At 35.5% G+C, this 19918-nt stretch overlaps 3 protein-coding genes across 8 annotated transcripts in view; all 3 read left to right on the plus strand.

Annotated features, from left to right (window-relative positions):
• Window positions 1-19918, plus strand: part of LOC306870239 (mucosa-associated lymphoid tissue lymphoma translocation protein 1-like) — a 1002100-nt gene that overhangs the window by 956707 nt on the left and 25475 nt on the right. The gene's annotated exons all lie outside the window — the stretch shown is intronic.
• LOC306870248 (major facilitator superfamily domain-containing protein 10-like) lies at window positions 147-7885 on the plus strand. Its single transcript, XM_079417404.1, has 13 exons — window positions 147-464; window positions 1190-1404; window positions 2239-2335; window positions 2444-2547; window positions 4634-4792; window positions 4909-5088; window positions 5223-5331; window positions 5447-5558; window positions 6089-6197; window positions 6333-6423; window positions 6549-6596; window positions 6838-6927; window positions 7150-7885. Exons 2-13 carry the CDS (start codon window positions 1258-1260, stop codon window positions 7251-7253), a joined length of 1350 nt encoding a protein of 449 aa, XP_079273530.1. The 5' UTR covers window positions 147-464; window positions 1190-1257; the 3' UTR covers window positions 7254-7885.
• Window positions 8543-19263, plus strand: LOC306870240 (selenocysteine insertion sequence-binding protein 2-like). 5 transcript variants are annotated; one of them, XM_079417390.1, is made up of 18 exons: window positions 8543-8691; window positions 9290-9376; window positions 10646-10838; window positions 10926-10995; window positions 11075-11292; window positions 11420-11501; window positions 13759-13874; window positions 13960-14100; window positions 14808-14843; window positions 14952-15047; window positions 15168-15291; window positions 15380-15543; window positions 15725-15881; window positions 16033-16198; window positions 16808-17028; window positions 17104-17258; window positions 17437-17584; window positions 18530-19262. In XM_079417390.1, exons 2-18 carry the CDS (start codon window positions 9357-9359, stop codon window positions 18649-18651), a joined length of 2229 nt encoding a protein of 742 aa, XP_079273516.1. In that variant the 5' UTR covers window positions 8543-8691; window positions 9290-9356; the 3' UTR covers window positions 18652-19262. The 5 variants fall into 5 exon arrangements, with proteins under 5 accessions (XP_079273516.1, XP_079273519.1, XP_079273520.1 ...); XM_079417393.1 differs by having other exon boundaries at window positions 8551-8691; window positions 15171-15291; window positions 18530-19263; XM_079417394.1 differs by lacking the exon at window positions 8543-8691 and adding an exon at window positions 8721-8898 and having other exon boundaries at window positions 15171-15291; window positions 18530-19263.

The following is a 19918-nucleotide window of genomic DNA, read 5'->3' on the forward strand; positions in this document are numbered from 1 at the left end:
ACATTTCCCACCTAGTTGTTACATATACCGTCATAATGTAGTCCACATGAATTTATATATTTTTTGGTAAGCTCTAATTTGTAAATATCTTGACAAGTCTTACACACTTATTAAAGGGACAGGACAGAAATCATCGCTCTACACGTGACGCTTGTCGTAGCTGAAACGAAACACCGCGCTTCCTGGTGTGTGTTCATGATGGGGGAGTGTGTGTGTGTGTGTGTGTGTGAGTGAGTGTGTGTGTGAGAGAGAGAGTGTGTGTGTGAGAGAGAGAGAGAGAGAGAGAGAGAGAGAGTGTGTGTGTGAGAGAGAGAGAGTGTGTGTGTGTGTGTGAGAGAGAGAGTGTGTGTGTGTGTGTGAGAGAGAGAGAGAGAGAGAGAGAGTGTGTGTGTGTGTGTGTGTGTGTGTGTGTGTGAATGGGGAAGTGGCAGCATCTTCTGGAAACTGCGCACTCCGAGCTCAAGGTAGGAAATCAAGTCAACTGTACTGTCTAATAATGTAAACGAAGAAAATACTCGACTTCAATGAGTTATAAACGGACATGTCTCTTAGAATGTGTTAGAGTTGATTTGAGAGTTACCCTGTTTTCCCGGAGACTCAAGCAGACTGGATTTAAATACTGTGGGCGGTGCGACTTTACTTGATCCTCTGCCCTATGCATGATTGTGAGGAGTTTTGGTATTTTAAGTTCAACTATAGTTAAGTAGTCATTGATTAATTAAGAATAAACTTAAACATTTATTCAATACTTTTGGTAACACTTATTTTACACGTTACATGTACTTACTATAGAAGTAAATTATGCATAATTACAAGCAACTAACCGTAAATCAAACCTTAACTCTAAGTAGGCTACTTGTTGTCAATTAATAATATCCAGTAATTATTTGTGCAAGTATACTTAAACAAAACCTTAAAGTGCAACCTTCTTTTTAAATTTATTGTTTAAAAAATCCAGTGTTCAATGTTCAGTGATGTAAAATGATGGTAATCATAATACTCAATGATTTCTAAACGTATCATGATATTTTCATTCTGTAAAGAATCCCATGGTACAAATATACAGCATGGTACCATGTCCAAGAAAACTTACCATACCAGTGCACTTTTGGTACTTTTGTACTTGAGTTTTAAGGACAAATGTTGGACTACATACCGTTGTTCACTTTGCTGTTTTGTTTTTGTTCAGTAACCACAGGAGATGTGTTAAGAGTCCTCAGCAGTAAAGAAAACCTTTGGGTTACTGGAGTGGAGTAAATGGCAGATGACAAAACTACATCTGAGGATGTGCGCTCCTCCAGAGTCATCAGGGTGGTTTTCTTGGCACTGCTGCTTGACTTGCTGGGTTTTACATTAATACTTCCCCTGCTCCCCTCAATCTTGGACCACTACAGTCAAACTGGGGTAAGATCAACTTTTTAAGGTTAGGCCAATAATTTGAATATTTTGTTGTCATAAAATCTCAAAAGGTGTTTGGCTGGCAGTTATTTCAACAAGAAATGCTGCTGCATTTGACCTAGATTGTGTTGACAGTGCATGATTTATGATATTCCAGTCATGACATGTTCCCCAACTTATGACTGTCTAATTGATGTTACCTTAAAGGATATACAGAGCATTTCCTGTACAAACATCAGCAGTGACTTAAGCAATTACATACTGAATGAAATTACATACTTTTTTTCAAGAGATAAATCTGTAGACAGCCTCCAAGCTCAGAGCTGTTCTTTCTCATTTAATGAAGCTGACAATGGCTTCATTCACTTTTTCATCTAGCACACACTCATTGAACTATTCCAATTAATGTGTTATACTTGGCACATAGTTGAATGGGTTTCGTACTCAGCATTTATCTTGTTTTCCAGTTTTAATATCTAAACATTCTTAAATCAAAATACATTAATTTATAAGCAAAATGACTTTAAGTATATCCAAATTAGGTGAGATCATACAAAAAAAAAATCTTGTCAGTTGAGTAAGAAGAATAAACTTGAGTCATAGGAATAACATTTTTATTTTTTACCCCACTGACAGCATAAATTCACTTAGTTCTGATACATTTGTCAGAAAACAAGACCTAATGTCTTAAGGAATTTTCCTTCTATATATTTGTAATGGAAAGCAACAAAAAGAATATATATATATATATATATATATATATATATTTTTTTTTTTTCACTGTGTATATAAAAATAGCTTTCACTTATAATTTTGCTGTTGTAATCTCTGCATCTACAGGACAGTGTGTATCAGTCATTACGGGGCGTAGTGGACTGGTTCAGAGGGGCGGTTGGAGTTCCTATGGAAATTAAATATAACAGTGTTCTTTTTGGAGGTAACTTCATTACTCTGACGGATGTTGGGGGTGTCTTCAAATGCAGTACATAATTCAAATTGATATTTTGTATCGAAGATGGGTACATTGTTTATCTTCGTGTCTTAGGTCTGATAGGCTCTCTCTACAGTTTGCTACAATTTCTGTCGTCACCCATTACTGGGGCTCTTTCAGATGATTATGGAAGAAAACCACTGCTGCTGTTAACAACCGTAAGTATAGACAAAATTAGATCATACAGGGCAGGGATTCAAACGTTTTTGTCAGGCAAACCCTTTTGACCTAAAATATTTACTGTACACTCTGAGATTTTAAGTTAATATTTCAATAATTTAACAAAACATTTGCATGTTCTTGTGTTGGTCACATGGCATGCAGATAAACAAATAATAATTATTTATTTATTTTTTATGATTTAATAACTGGTTTGGTAAACCCATTTATAGGATATTTATTAATTTAATTGAAATTATAACATATTACCATTAATGTATGTCTAAGCAGTTCCTTATGGAAACCCGTTTCTGCCACAGAATCAAAAATTATAAAAAGGTAATTGCAACATTTATCTCACAATTAGACTTTTTTTCTTGCAAAACCTGTGAGGTATGAACTCGGAGTCAAAGTCTGAATTGTGAGATGAAAAATTGAAAAATGCCTTTATTATTTTTTTATTCCATTGCCAGAAACAGGCTTTCATGTTTTGTAGACATAGTAGATCTGAGTTACACAGGTGCTGGTCATAAAAGTTGAATATCATGAAAAAGTTGATTTATTTCAGTAATACCATTCAAAAAGTGAAACTTGTATATTAGATTCATTCATTACACACAGACTGATATATTTCAAATGTTTATTTCCTTTAATTTTGATGATTATAACTGACAACAAATGAAAGTCCCAAATTCAGTATCTCAGAAAATTAGAATATTGTGAAAATGTTCAATATTTAAGACACCTGGTGCCACACTCTAATCAGCTAATTAACTCAAAACACCTGCAAAAGCCTTTAAATGGTCTCTCAGTCTAGTTCTGTAGGCTACACAATCATGGGGAAGACTGCTGACTTGACAGTTGTCAAAAGGTCATTGCTAAAGAGGCTAGCTGTTCACAGAGCTCTGTGTCCAAGCATATTAATAGAGAAGTGAAGGGAAGGACCAGATGTGGTAGAAAAAAGTGTACAAGCAATAGGGATAACCGCACCCTGGAGAGGATTGTGAAACAAAACCCATTAAAAAATGTGGGGGAGATTCACAAAGAGTGGACTGCAGCTGGAGTCAGTGCTTCAACCACCACGCACAGACGTATGCAACACATGGGTTTCAGCTGTCGCATTCCTTGTGTCAAGCCACTCTTGAACAAGAGACAGCATCAGAAGCGTCTTGACTGGACTGCTGCTGAGTGGTCCAAAGTTATGTTCTCTGATGAAAGTAAATTTAGCATTTCCTTTGGAAATCAAGGTCCCAGAGTCTGGAGGAAGAGAGGAGAGGCACATAATCCACGTTGCTTGAGGTCCAGTGTAAAGTTTCCACAGTCATTGATGGTTTGGGGTGCCATGTCATCTGCTGGTGTTGGTCCATTGTGTTTTCTGAGGTCCAAGGTCAACGCAGCCGTCTACCAGGAAGTTTTAGAGCACTTCATGCTTCCTGCTGCTGACCAACTTTATGGAGATGCAGATTTCATTTTCCAACAGGACTTGGCACCTGCACACACTGCCAAAGCTACCAGTACCTGGTTTAAGGACCATGGTATCCCTGTTCTTGATTGGCCAGCAAACTCGCCTGACCTTAACCCCATAGAAAACCTATGGGGTATTGTGAAGAGGAAGATGGAATACGCCAGACCCAACAATTCAGAAGAGCTGAAGGCCACTATCAGAGCAACATGGGCTCTCATAACACCTGAGCAGTGCCACAGACTGGTCGACTCCATGCCACGCCGCATTGCTGCAGTAATCCAGGCCAAAGGAGCCCCAACTAAATATTGAGTGCTGTACATGCTCATACTTTTAATATTCATACTTTTCAGTTGGCCAACATTTCTAAAAATCTTTTTTTTTTGCATTGGTCTTAATTGATATTCTAATTTTCTGAGATACTGAATTTGGGACTTTCATTAGTTGTCAGTTATAATCATCAAAATGAAAAGAAATAAACATTTGAAATATATCAGTCTGTGTGTAATGAATGAATCTAATATACAAGTTTCACTTTTTGAATGGTATTACTGAAATAAATAAACTTTTTCATGACATTCTAATTTTATGACCAGCACCTGTATATATTGCTTGTTTTGCAGGTAGGTCTTATGGCATCCTACATTCTGTGGGCTTTCTCTCACAGTTTTACAATTTTTCTGCTGTCTCGAGTGGTTGGAGGAATTTGTAAAGGTAACGTCAGCCTGTGCACTGCTATTGTTGCGGACCTGCCTTGCCCTAAAGCAAGAAACAAGGGAATGGTGAGTTATGGTCGCCATTATCAGCAATTAATGTTTTCAGGGAAAATTTGACATTTTAAGCTTTTATCTTTGGAGTCATTTGAATATTCACTGGGTTTGTTTTTTTCTGTTATCAGGCAATGATTGGTGTTGCTTTCTCCTTGGGGTTCACATTGGGTCCATTAATGGGAGCATACTTTGCTCTGAGACTCAAAGACACTGAGATGTTTTATCAAGGCCCTGCCATGCTTGCTGTCCTTTTTTCTTTAGCAGACCTGCTTTTTATTTTCTTCATGCTGCCAGAAACTCTACCAAAGGTCAGCAAAACTTTACAAAAAGTCACATTGTGACTTTTAATTGTAATCACTTCCTGAATAGACTTCAAATTAGTTGTAATTGTTTACGGCATTGTCTTAAATTATGAATGTAATGAATGTTCTTCTTGACTCAGGGGACATCAGAGTCTTCAGGTATTCAACAGTCTGGAGATCTTCTTCACCCTGTTGCACTTTTCAATTTCACTGCTGTGAGAAGAACAGAGAACCCACCATCTGAACAAAGTGAGTACATAAACTTTCAGCCAACCAAAAAGTGTTCACTTGGATCAGGATGAATAACTGTTACAGCAAATTGATCATTATTTTTGATCGTTATTTTACTTTTTTTCCGTACTAGAAATGCAAAATCTTAAGGTGCTTGGATTGGTTTACTTCACATATCTGTTTCTGTTCTCTGGCTTGGAATTCACTTTGAGTTTTCTGACACATCAGCGCTTCCAATTTTCCAGGTAAGGCCTGAATCTCTAGCTAACACGTCAATTCTGAACATCACAACTTCCAACAACCTCTACAAAAGGCTGTGGTTACTGCTTCTACACATCAGTTGCTTACACAACAGCTTTCAAATTGTAACATGATAAAGCACGGCATTGTCTTCAACTGATAAACTGTCTGTAGCAAATCTAGCTAATCGATTTTGAGTTTATGGCTCAACCTAAGCCATGACATGTGACTCATGTCAAACAGCTTGTGGGTTTATTTGTATGTAGGCATTAGGAACAAGGAAGTTTTGGAGAATTTTTTTATATGTCATAAACAACCAGAATGGAGGGAAAGAGGACAAAGATTTAAGTAAAGTGTAGCTGCCCCCTAGGATAATATACGATTTCAATTTACCAGTTCACTCGTGCACAGACGCGTTTTGCTTAATCAGAAATGCGACATACTGGTATCATTGTGTTCTGTGTCATAGAGCAGCTGAATCCTGTGGTCTTGCATGAAGTTTTTAAAATGAAACCCTTGTCTTCTTCTGTTATAGCATGCAGCAGGGGAAGATGTTCTTTTTCATCGGCATTACCATGGCAGTGATCCAGGGCGGATATGCCCGCAGGATCAAACCAGGTCATCAGATCCAGACTGTTAGCGTGGTAAACTCTTTCATGCATTACTGGATCACGAGCCAATTAAACTTATCTTGCAATTTTCTTGGAACTCTGAAAGGGGTTAATGATTAACTACTCAAAGGCCTGTTATATTTTTGTTTTCATATGTGTGTATTTCAGGCAATTATAGCACTTATACCAGCGTTCTTGCTCATTGGAATAGCATGGAATTTGACACTACTCTATTCTGGCTTATTTTTGTACTCTTTTGGTAAGCAAGTGTGCATCTGTCAATATACAAATGCATTATTATTATTATTATCATCCAAATAAATATTTACTTGTATTTTTGTGTATTAATATTTTAATTGGTAATAATTTTATTATTTTTTTCAGCTGCTGCTATTGTTGTTCCATGCCTTTCAACACAAGTGTCTGGACATGGTGGGATTTTTTTTTCTAGTTTTGTCTAAGATTTATTTTCATAAGCTAACCATTTTGAAGATTTTAGACCAATGGTTCACAAAAGAATATATTTTTAAGAATGGTGGTGACTAGTTTTGGTTACTATGCTTCAAAGATAACAAATGATGACAGAATTTTTATTTTTTTAGTGAACCGTCTCTCTCACACCACTTTTAGTTTGAATGTATTTGTAGTATTGATGTCTGTGTTGGTTTGTTAGGCTCAGCCAGTCAGAAGGGGACAGTAATGGGAATCCTTCGGAGTCTTGGAGCTTTAGCTCGAGCACTGGGCCCTATTGTGGCTTCTTCAGGTAAAAAAAAAAAGGGGGGGGGTGCAAAGTTATTTAAATTTATATAGAATTTTATATATAATAGTATGTTTGTGTGTGTATGTATCTTAACATGATTAATCAATTATATAAACAACACTAGCAGTAACTAACGATTGCAAGGAAATAATTTATAAATCAGTCTGTACCTTTTGTTTGTTGCAATTTACAGCAATTCATAACTATCTTACTTTTTTTCCCCAGTGTACTGGTTGGCTGGAGCAGAATTTTGTTTTATTATCAGTTCAGCGTTCTTTATAGTCCCTCTGATCTTACTAAGTCGGCTGAGGGGACAGAAGGAGGAATGAGATTGAGAGTTTTAGGATTCAGTCTTGTGTCTTAAGATGGTCAGACCCACTGATCTATAATAGAGAGTCATTCTAAATTGATCAGTGATCAGACCTCTTTTTCCTTTCTGAAAGCATTAAAGCCCACTGAAGAAAGTTCCTCTAAGTGTTTACAATGAAAAAAAATAAAATCATAAAAAGTACTTATGAAATTGGTTTACTTCACTGTTAAAAAAAACAACAACAGACATTCATATAATATATATATATATCTTTAATGTATTTTTACAACACTTCATCAACAGATACAAATGTTTGTGCTTCTGTCAGTGCTACTCTTTTATAAGAATGACATTATATGTTTGGTTAATATTGCTGCATATACATATTGGTATATATATTGTTGATACTGATTGTATCTTTTCAATCAGATTTCTAAAAAAAAAAAAAAATAAAGATGATTATTGTCTACTAGAATGTTTTAATTATCTTTCTTTTTCTTAATTTGCATGATGATGATTTTTAATAATGCAAATTTAAGAAGAAATAAATACATACAAGCAATTATACTAGTATTTTATAAGAGAAAAAAAATGAAATTATTAGCAATGTACCTAATAGGAAAATAAAGACAAGTGTATACAAACAATTACAAAAACACAATAAGAATGAATGTCAAACATGTTACATGTTCTACACTGAAAAGGTGTAGAAACAATTTTCACTCAGAAAAAAAAATCTCAATTTCAAATAAACAGCAACAAACATTAAAATAAACTTGACATACTTGTAGAAAAAATATCACTGAAATAATATTTTCTTGGAAAACAAGAAAATTATTTTTTATTAATCACAGACGATGAAATTGTACCTAAAATCAAATTCAATTCTTGCTTTAAGACATTTGATTAAACTATTGTATACATTTCATATTTATGAATGTAAAACTTTAAAGTAAAAAAAAAAAAAAAACTTAAGTGCTTGCATATTTTTTTTGTCCATATTTCTGTAGGCTAATAAAAAAAAGAAAAAAAAAAAGAGTAAGTCTATAAGATATAGAAGAATAGCCTAAAACATAATTTGCCATGCCATGAAGTTCACATATTTTTCCTAGGTTTATTTTGGATACTGAGAAAAATAAATGCATAAAATTTAATATATATATTTTTTAACTTTTCTTTTCGTAGAACATTAAATAATATAAAATATAATTTCATTTAAATATTTTGTTAAGCAGGTCGTCAACTAGATTTGACTAAAGTCCCTTTTACCTCACACACTGCAACCCGTGTGTTTAGTCATGTCCCACTATCAGACCACCCTTCAAAATAAAAGTCCCCGCACCGACTGATCTTGTTGTTAACTTTGAGCTTAATGTTTAATTATTTGTCCTACCAGTTTTACATCTCAACCGAACGGAATACGTCTTTTTAAAATGGAGTTTGTTATATGCCGGAAGGTATGATATATTACATATTTTATTTTTTTACACAGTTTATCATCATGAGTGTGTTTACACTAGCTCAGATGTCTTGAGCTATCTAGAAATCCCATATGGTTTGTTAACTCGACACAGAAGAGCTGCTGAAAGCTGTCGACAGCTAAAGATGTGCCACACTGACCCTCTTATCATGTTATTTCACATGTAAGGTTGAGTCTCACATGTGTAAGTTACAATCAAAGAAGTTTGCATGATGTCGTAGCTGGCTGCTAACATCTCCATTACGACAGCAGTCCTGTTAAAGCTTAATATACATTTACTTATGAACTCTTAAAATGATAAACGTCGGTGTGCAACTATTATTTAACCGTTGGCCCTGATAGTGACTTTGGTTGAGTGGATTATGACATAAGACTGTTTACTGAACGGTGTTTAGTCTTTAATTTGGTTGTTGCGTCATTATTTGTCATTTACACATGGATGCAGCATCGTTTGTTTAAACGCAGATTTGTGCTCTCCATACAGTGATTGGTTATTTTATTTATTCAACTTCATTTCAGCTCAAGCATGTTGTCTTCTCAGCAGTCTGTTCTATGAACCTGTCTCTGTGTCACAGATAATGAAGGCTGGAGTTATGGGTCCTCTGAAGTGGTTGGAGTCATAGCCTTCCACATCAAGACAGAATGGAGGATCATTTAAAAAGGTAAAAATAACTGACAGTGTGGAATCTTTATTTACCACCTTATTTATTTATTAATTATTATTTAGAGGGTAGAGCAAGCCAGCATTGAGAAATGATTCATTAATCTATGTAGATTTGTGTTCAAGTAAAAGCACATTTAGTGGCACCAAAAGGTGTTGGATACTTAAAATGTATGAATTTCCTTGCATTATATAAACTATCAAACCAAGTGCTTTCTGCAGCCTTCAGAACTAACTTCACTTTCCCAGGGAGATCCGACACGGAGGTTGGAAGAAACAAGATATAGTAGCCAAAAATTATTTAGTTCCCTTGTTTAGGGTAAATTGTGGCTGTGAAATTAACTAAAAAAAGTTACAAATAAAACGAGGGAATTATTTAGTACATTGTGGGCCCAATTGACCTAAAACATGGCCATGAATTAAGAAGTTGGCTCCATACATAGTATGGCTCCATACTTTCCTGAAACTTAAAAAAAAAAAAAAGTAAAGTAATTGGTCAGACACACACACACACACACACACACACAGAGGTGTGCTATCAAAGTAATCACAAGTGTAGTTAATCAGATCAGAGGGATAATTCACCAAAAAAAGAAATGTATAATAATTTTCTCACCTTTATGTTGTTGCAGTCCAATCCCATAAGATTTTGGTTAATCATTGAGAAACAATTTTTTAATGAAACCTGATAAGTTTCTGTCCCTCCATTGAAATTCCAGAAGATCTAAAAAAAAAAGAAAAGCTTATAAAGGGATTGTAAAATGGATTAATCTGCTCAAATCATATAGATTCAAGTCTCATCTGCACTTCCATGTTTACCAAATGTGAGGTTTGTCAATCGTTGTTTAGATGTAATCCATCATTTAAAGCGGACATCTCTCTTCACAAAACTTGGATTAAATCACTTAATTAATTTTGGACTTGTCTTACAGCACCTTTGTGACCTTTTTGAATCTTGTTGTCTTGTAAGTCAATGATGGAACCTCTAAGGTTTCATTAAAGATATCTTGTGTTTCTAAGATCTGCAACAACACGAGGGTAAATAATGACGACAGAATTTAACTATGAATATTTTCTGCTTGCATTTGACAGCAAGGAAGTGTCAAATCACAATCCTTCTTATCTTCATTTTTAAAAGCAATTTTATCAGTTGCTTTTTTGGGCTGCTTTATATCACAATGCATTTGAAGAACAACAAACAAAATCTATACTAGTTTTGACTAGTTAACTGATTTTTATCGGTTTTTATTTTTATTGTATCATTACACAGAGTTCCATATAAAAACAAGACATGCCAGTTGTCACCCGAGGACTGGTCCAAGAGAAGGCAGAGATCAGTAGACAGTCAGCATGACGTGGCACCAAAGACGCACGTCAACAACAGCAGCTCTCATGCCAACAAGAGCGTTGATCTCAAAACCCGCAGTGGTCTAAATGATGGTTCAAAAAAGCCAACTGGAAAGGTCTGATTCTAGTATGGCCATTTGGATGATTTAATTCTATATAATGTTTCACATTTGAAAGCCTAACAAAGTTTTTCAATCTTTCAGATATTGAAGAACAACATAGCTGAGCCTTCCTCTCAGGACAAAAGAACCAGTAGGAGATCAACAGACAGAGGTGCTTATTCCATTTAAGAAGCCTTTTAATAATAATTTCCTGATTAAATCTTAAGTGGATGATTTGTTTCTGCTTTCAGGTTACAGAGGGACCAAACCTTCTCTAAACCCCGCAGAGAGAGCCAAGTCAGCCATTACATGTAGTAGCACATTTGAAATGATGCTTGCTGATTTCCCTGAATTAGGTGATATCACACCCAGCAACCCTACAGTAGCCTCCCTGCACCAGGAACCATGGGTATGCGCTGGTGCAGTCATGCCAGCAGAGCGTCAGAGTTCACCAGCACCCATCTGTAAGGTAACCTTCATGCATGGTAATTTGGGCCAAAGAACACATTGTTCTGTTAAAGCACAATCTATTTACTAACATGCTGGCTTAATGGCCTCAATGAAACTTGGCAACATTTGGTTTTTATTCTTATTAGAATGTACCAAAACGAAGAACCAAGTCGGCACAGCAAGTCCCGTCTAGTGGAAAGTGTGACATGGCATCAGCTGTCACAGCAGGTGAAGATCTGCAAACAATGTGCATCTTAATGTACAGTCATGGCCAAAAATATCGGCACCCTTGGTAAATATGATCAAAGAAGGCTGTGAAAATTTATCTGCATTGTTAATCCTTTTGATCTTTTATGAAAAAAAAATCACAAAACTCTAACCTTTCATTGGATAATAAGAATTTAAAATGGGGGGAAATATCATTATGAAATAAATGTTTTTCTCAAATACACGTTGGACACAATTATTGGCATCCCTAGTAAAATATATCTGAAGTATATTCCCATTCATATTCACAATTTTGAGCACTCCAGGGTGATTATGAACATGAAATTATCCAGCCATGGCTTCCTGTTTCACAGAAATATAAATAGGAGGGAAAACAAAGCCCGAATTCCCTTAATCATCCATCACAATGAGAAAAACCAAAGAATATATTTCTGATGTGCAGCAAAAGATAATTGAGCTTCACAAATTAGTGAAGTGGCTTTAAGAAAAGAGCTAGAGCAGTGAAAATGCCCATTTCCACCATCAGGGCAATAATTAAGAATTTACAATCAACAGAAAATGTTAAGAAACTGCCTGGAAGAGCACATGTCTATATCGTCCTAATGCACGGTGAGGAGGAGAGTTTGAGTGGCTAAAGACTCTCCAAGGACCACAGCTGGAGAATTGCAGAAAATAGTTGAGTCTCGTGGTCAGAAAATCTTTAAAAGATTTTGTTAAACAGTACCTACATCACCACATGTTGTTTGGGAGGGTTTCAAGAAAATTCTCCTAGCTCATCAAAAAACAAACTCCAGCATATTCAGTTATCAGACACGACTGGAACTTCTAATGGGACTGGCTTTTATGGTCAGATGAAACTAAAAAATTAGCTTTTTAGCAGCAAACACTCAAGATGGGTTTGGTGAACACAGGGATAAAAAGTACCCCATGCGTACGATGAAATATACTGCTGTATTTTTGATTTTGTGGCCTATATTTCAGCTGGAGGTCCAGGACAATCTTGTTTAGACACATGGCATCATGGATTCTATCAAATACCAACAGATAAAAAAATCAATAAGTGACAGACTCTGTTAGAAATCTTATAATGGACCATGTTTGGATCTTCCAACCTGACAATAATTTAAACACAAACCTCAAAAACAACACAAAAATGGGTCACTGAGCACAAAACCAAGCTTCTGCTCTGGCCATTCCAGTCCTCTGACCTGAACCCTGTAGAAAATGAGTGAGGTGAACTGAAGAGAAGAAGCACCAACATGGAGCTGTGAATCTGAAGGATCTGGAGTGACTCTGGATGAAGGAATGGTCTCTGATCTCTTGTCAGGTGTTCTCTAACCTCATCAGGCTTTATAAGAGAAAATTTAGAGCTGTTAAACTGGCAAATGGAGGTTTCAAAAAGTATTGAATAAAAGGGTGCCATTAATTGTGGCCAATGTGTATCAGAGAAAAACGTTTATTTCATAATGATATTTCCTCCAATTTAAAATTCTTATTATCCAATGAAAGGTTAGATTTGTGTATTCTTTTAAATAAAAGATCAAAAGGATTAATAATGCAGATTAATTTTCACAGCCTTCTTTGATCATATTTACCAAGGGTGCTGATATTTTTGGCCATGACTGTACATCCTTCTTTGTCTTATGGTGCGTTCAAGTCGTCGTATTTATGAGTTGGGAACTTGTATTTATGATGTGAGGTGCTTTATTCACTTCAGAGCAAGATGTTAATGTACCCAAGTATAGCAACATTATTTAACTTCTACAAAATGATGAATAAAGAATGCACATCAGTTGTGTTTTGCTTTGTTTTTATTGAATTTGTAAAGGTGCTGTAAATTGAATAGTTATATATGCTGTTGTACAATATGCTTGTATTTTGTAAAAGTTTTATTGTAAATGGCGGGGGGGACAATAATATCATTCATTTCAATGATTCCCTATATATTTTCACTGACACACACCTAACTCAGAAACTCAGGGCTTAAAGACCGTTTCCCACTCATAATTATGACATTGTGGTGCAGTTCATGTGTGTTCGGCTCATAAATAAGATCTTTGACATGACAAAGAACGCACCATTATTTTGCACAATTTGTAGTTGTTTTAAGCAAAACATATGCTGTTTTTCTTATTGAATATTCAGTTTCACTGGGAAATGCATCATATTACAGAAGTGGGTTGTAAATCTTTTTAAGTTAAAATCAATACTAAAAGAATTAAATGTATCAAATTGTTTAAACCCCAATTTGATTTAGATCAAGACAGTGCAGTATCCAATCCCACTGGATCTTCTGCTCAATCCTGGGCAAACATTGCTTCTCAGCCTCCCAGAGTCATCCAGAAAAGCCTCAAAGCCAACACATTGTCTCAGGTAAACTGCTGCATTGTTGATCAGCATTTTCAACATGTACTACTATACAAAATAGACACAATTTGCACCTTATTACTGTGTCTAGGAGGATTTAACTACGCAGCCAGTAGAACAGAAAACAGAAAAGAAGAGGAGGAAGAAAAAGAAGAAATCCAAAACAGCATCTGAAAACGTAGATGAGACCTTAGAGGAACATCTGATACAGCAGGAGCCTCCAAAGTTTGAGGTCAAATCTGTATGACGTGTGATTTGATATTTTCTGATATTAGATTTTAGAAGTTTCATGTTTAAGTTGTTACTTGGAAATACATTTCTGCGTAAATCTGTTATTGTAAACTAAAAGCTATTTAAACCATTTTTGTTCATTGAAATAAAATATAAATATTAGATGGAAATGCTTAAATTAAGTACTGAAATGACTAAAACTAAAATATAAAGTAGTTATATAGAAATTAAGTTTATTTGCAAAAACAGATAACTGCGTTTTTGAACATTTTTAAAAATCATGTTTTTTATTATGTTATAATGTTTTTGTGTGTTTGCTGTTTTTTTTAGTTAGTTTTTAACCCAGTCAAAATAACCCAACTGCAATTTGATTGAGATTTATTGGAATGCACAAGGAAAAACATGATTTCTGAAAATTTGCTAAAAAACTGAGTTATGTTTTTGCAAATGAACTCTTCAAATATATTAAAAAATAAAACTAATAAAAATGACAAAAGCAGTACAAAACTACAGTTAAAATAAAAACTGAAAATATATAAATTATAAATAATACTAAATAATCATATAAATACTAAAATAACACTGGCATAAATACATTTTAGAGGCTTATTCAGTTTTGCACTTTTATTTTAGATTTAAAAAAAAAAAAATCTAACTTTCTTGTATAGCAAAAGCATAGATTTTTCTGTGTGTTTTGTTTTTTTGTAGGATGAAGAGGAGTTTCCAGACCTGTCACTTGCATTTGTGAGTTCATTCTTTTGGCCAGAGCACCTCTTCATGCCAGCAGTTCATATTAAATGTTCATTATGTGTGCACCTTTTAATTGTATAATCTGTCATTATACTGATTTAGGACCTGAAAGGACATTCAGCAGCACAAAAAGAGGGATTGTCTTTACACAAAGGCACTACACCTACTTCAGCCTCCAGTGACACTAAGAAAACACAGGTTGGTGTGTGTTTCCAGTGCAATGTTTAAACAATGTTTAAAAAAAATCTAATCTGAAAGGTCTAATTGTTTTGTCTTAGAAATGAAATGCTCACACAATGTTATTGCTTCTTATCTCAGCAGACTAGTCAGAAGAAGTCAAAAGTTCCTGTAAAGCTTGACCTTGGAAACATGCTGGCCGTTCTCGAGCAGAAGCAACAGTCTCAAAAATCCAAGCAAGACCAGCGACCATTAACACTTTCCGGTATTTGGCTGAAAAATATAAGTCGATACTCTTTTTAAAGACTTTGTAGGACACTATGATGATACAAATAATATTACTGGTGTGTTAGTTGGAGGAGCTCTACCTGTAGTCCACAAAGAACCTTCTGTTCAGAAAAAGCCATGGCAGCAAGAGAAGACACCGCACAACCCACTGGACTCCACCTGTCCATTAGTGAAAAAGGGAAAACAGCGAGAAGTTCCCAAGGCGAAAAAACCAACACCACTCAAAAGAGTGAGTCCAGTGTCCACCTAAAGTTTCAATGTGTGAATTCTGGTGTTATCAAACGACTGGAGTGTCGTTTAATGTTTGGTGCAGAAATTACACTTACCTTTGAAACCTTTTTTTTCTTGTGAATTTTGAGTCTGTTTTTGATCAGCAGTCCTAAAGTTGTTTTAATATTTGAACCCTTGAGGTCATTCTTCGGGAGAGAGAGGAAAGGAAACAGAACCGCCTGCTGGAGGAGAGAGACCCGGCCCGAGTGGCCACTGAGGCTGAAGAAAAGGAAACTAGTAATAGTGAGAATCCTTCTGAAACTAGCCATGCTGACCATGACCAACATCTTCACACAAGTATGAAACACAGCACTGTAATATATTCACATGTGATCATTGTAGACAATTACTGAAGTTGATCAGAATATGAAATGTTTTAGTGTTGTCTAGCTTGTTGGCATCAGTGTTTTTCTTATATGTAGAATGAAATTGTCATAATCTGTATCAGATATAGATGACAACCCTGAACTCTTTGGTACTGAGGAGTCAGAGAGTGGCCAGCCTGGTTCACCATCTCATCACAAGTTGGATGACAGCATGTCAGAAAAAGCAACACTAAAATCCTGGAATCCTAATCCCAATCTTCCTAAAATCCACAGCAGGAAGTTCAGAGAGTAAGAACATCAATATTGTGTTGTTTTGTATTTTCTTTTGGTTTTCTGTTTGTTTTTTGTTTGGTTTAGTTTTTTTTTTTCTATTGTTTTTTGTTTTGTTTCTCAAATATATGCACATTGTTCTCAAAAAGGCTTGAAGATGAGATTAAATTAATGCCTTATGTTCTGGTGATGATAAATAAATGAGTAATAATAATAACAATAATTTTGAACATCAACAACAAAAGAACAACCACAATCAATAATAATAATTATTATTATTATTATAACACTTTACAATAAGGTTCATTAGTTGATGTTAATTATTGCATTAACTAACATTTAACAATGAGCAATACATTTGTTAGTGTTTATTAATCTAAAACTACAAGTGTTTATTGTTGGTTCATGACCATTAATTAATATTAACAGATATAACATTGATTTTAATAATGCATCAAGTAAATGTTCAAATTAATATTAACTGGCATTAATAAAGGCTTTAGAATATTTTGTTAATGTAGTTAACTAATGTTTACAACTGGAACCCTTTATAAGTGTTCCCATTATTATTATTATTATTTATTGCCATTAATTAATTGATAACATTAGTTTTTGCTAATTCTACAGCTACTGCAATCAAGTGCTTAGAAAAGATGTCGATGAATGTGTGAGCAGCTTACTGAAGGAGCTGGTGAGGTTTCAGGATCGTCTTTATCAGAAAGACCCCATGAAGGCCAGGATGAAGCGCAGGCTGGTCATGGGCCTACGAGAGGTGCTGAAACACCTCAAACTCAGGAAGGTCAAGTGTGTTATCATCTCACCCAACTGTGAACGTATTCAGTCCAAAGGTAAAGTAAATTTACAGCACCAAACTCACATTTTGATTCATTGTTGCTGATAGAGGGCTTGTTTTATTAATGTAGGCGGTCTAGACGAGGCTCTTCACAGTATCATTGACGCATGCCGGGATCAAGGCATCCCGTTTGTGTTTGCCTTGTCAAGGAAAGCGCTGGGCCGCTGTGTTAATAAAGCTGTGCCGGTTAGCTTGGTCGGCATCTTTAACTATGATGGTGCACAGGTAAGTACTGGAAGTTTCTGGTTATAGTTGTGGTAAATATCTTGCCATTATTGAGTTAGACTTTGTCCTTTCAGATGTTTGTGAAGAATCTTGAGTGGCATTACTGTAAATATAAGTCATGGTATTGGTGTATTAAATTGGTGCACTTTGCTGATTTGTGTGTATTTGATGGCCACAGGACCACTATCACAAAATGATTGAGTTATCAGCTGAGGCCAGGAAGGCCTATGAGGTGATGATTGCAAATCTGGATGCTGTATCACAGGAAGAGCAGGAGGAGGTGGAGCCGTCAGGAGAACCATCTGAAACTGAAGAGCCAGAGTACAGTACGTCCTAATTAAAGACTTAAAAATAGCATGAATTTGATTTTGCATGCAATACTGCAATTAACTGTTAAATATGTAAATGTGTAACTTAGCTGCTGCAGGGTCATTCTGTCAAATCAACCAAATTTCAGAAACTTCCCTGGCTCAAATTTTTTATTTTGTCAATATTTTTGCTGAAGATAGATAAACATGTATAGTGATGAAAGCCAAAATATTAAATCTCATGGATGTATATTTACTGAGTAGTCCATGTAAAAGACCATTTTCACTTCTGGTTGAGTTGATACGGAATGACGCGGTTTGTTTATAGGTAGGTTGGCCATGTATGTAATGTATAGACTCAAGAGTTTGTTTGTGTAATAATATCTCTATATGGTGGTTGGCTGATATGTTTAACATGAAATATAAAAAACGAAAGAAGAGAAAATCAGATTAAAAGTGACAGTAAAGACTTTTGCATTGTTATAAAACATTTCTAGTTCTTTTAAACGTTTTGTTCATTAGTGAATCCTGAAAAAATGTATGATGGTTTCCACAAAAATATTAAGCAGCACAGCTATTTTCAACATTGGTAACAAGAAATGTTTGTTGAGCATCAAATCAGCATATTAGAATGATTTCTGAAGGATCATGGGACACTGAAGCCTGGAGAAATGACTGCTGAAAATCCAACCGTCATCACAGGAATATATACCATTTTAAAATGTATCCAAATATTACAACATTTCACAATATTAGTTTTTATTGTTCTTTTATTGTAAAATAAGAGTAAATAAATGGCAATCACAAAAGAGCCTATTACTGATTGAAGCAGCCTGAAAGGAGTTTTTGAAAGCATCATTAAAGTGGTTATTATTTGTTACATACGTGACGTGAAAACTTATTTTAATTTATAAGAATTATCCACTCACTCTTCACCCATTTAATCTGTTTCTGTTTTCTCAGTAAAAATCTGGAAGAAAATGCTGGAGAAAAATTTCAACCACCCTTTCCTAGATTTTGAGGACCAGTTTTCATCCATTTCCATTAGCTCAGAGCAGATGCTGGATGACCATGAAGGAAGTTGATGGAAGTACATCGAATGAGACAAAATGTCTGTTTTTGTTTGTTTTGCAGAGCTGAGGTCACGCTTCTGTAACACGGAAACAGATCACTACAGGGTTTCCAACCCCGCGTGAGCCTTTAGCACCCTGTGAAAAATGTCAGGAATAGCTTGAAGTACCAAATGTGCCTGTCTACAGGATTTTATGAAATAATGTAAACATATATTCCTGTAACCTGGAATGGAGTATTAAATGAAGAGGCAATACAGCTGAGAACAGCCCTTGACTGAAAATATTTTCTTATATCACACACTTACTTTGCTGTTTCCACAGTCTGAAAATAGCTATTATCCCTCTTTTCTATTAAAATGTGTAATAGTTTGATAAAATCACATAAACAATCTGAACCACTTAATTTATGTACGTTTACATTTGTAAATCAAATGTATTTTTCTTCTCCGGTTGGATGCACAATTTTACTGATCATGACCACTGTGTTTGCAGCCCACGTGTCGTCATTATCGGCAGGGTGCCGTTAATTCTGAAGGCTCATAAAGCAAACGATTATGACCATGAACTGTTTGTGGGAATACCTCTCCTTCCTAGAACCTATTAAACATCACTTACCTAAATCATAGACCTCACTTTTAATTTATAACTCTCCTCTGGCTGTTCCTCAACACTAGCTAAACCATTAATACTGAGTGCTCGAGGTGGTTCTCCTTAAAATTCTCAGTGTTAGTTTAGCTCTATGCCTTTATGCTGTTGACTGCAGTTAATAGGGAATGTGTGTGTTATGCACTTGTTTAGTACTCAGTGGTCCATGGCATATACATGAAGCATAGAGCTAACAAGTCAAAACTTCACTGAGCAGTTACAAATCATTTTCACATATAAAATGATTTACAGAGTGCTGTATCAAAGCATATTAAATGCAAAGTTGACTGGAAGGAAGAAATTGGGTAGGAAAAGGTGCACAAGCAACAGGGACCGCAAGCTTCAGAATACTCTCAAGCAAAGCTGATTCAAACACTTGTGAGAGCTTCACAAGGAGTGGACTGAAGCTGGAGTCAGTGCATCAAGAATCACCACGCTCAGACGTCTTCAGGAAAAGGGCTACCAAGCCACTTCTGAACCAGAGACAACGACAGAAGCGTCTTACCTGGGCTGTGGAGAAAAAGAACTGGACTTGTTGTCCAAAGTCCTTTTTTCAGATGAAAGTAAATTTAGCGTTTCATTTGGAAATCAAGGTACCAGAGTCTAGAGGAAGAGTGGAGAGGCACAGAATCCA

The sequence above is a fragment of the Barbus barbus genome (genome assembly GCF_936440315.1).
Source record: "Barbus barbus genome assembly, chromosome: 5".
NCBI classification, from domain to species: domain Eukaryota; kingdom Metazoa; phylum Chordata; class Actinopteri; order Cypriniformes; family Cyprinidae; genus Barbus; species Barbus barbus.

What these genes read in the sequence shown, in the direction of transcription:
- LOC306870248 (XM_079417404.1), top strand. Translation starts at nt 1,258, where the DNA reads ATGGCAGATGACAAAACTACATCTGAGGATGTGCGCTCCTCCAGAGTC. An exon ending in TAACAGTGTTCTTTTTGGAG is followed by an intron (nt 2,336 to 2,443) that starts GTAACTTCATTA and finishes TTCGTGTCTTAG; the next exon opens with GTCTGATAGGCTCTCTCTAC. An exon ending in TGCCAGAAACTCTACCAAAG is followed by an intron (nt 5,089 to 5,222) that starts GTCAGCAAAACT and finishes TTCTTGACTCAG; the next exon opens with GGGACATCAGAGTCTTCAGG.
- LOC306870240 (XM_079417390.1), top strand. Translation starts at nt 9,357, where the DNA reads ATGGAGGATCATTTAAAAAG. An exon ending in CAAAAAAGCCAACTGGAAAG is followed by an intron (nt 10,839 to 10,925) that starts GTCTGATTCTAG and finishes TCAATCTTTCAG; the next exon opens with ATATTGAAGAACAACATAGC. An exon ending in AACCAACACCACTCAAAAGA is followed by an intron (nt 15,544 to 15,724) that starts GTGAGTCCAGTG and finishes TGAACCCTTGAG; the next exon opens with GTCATTCTTCGGGAGAGAGA.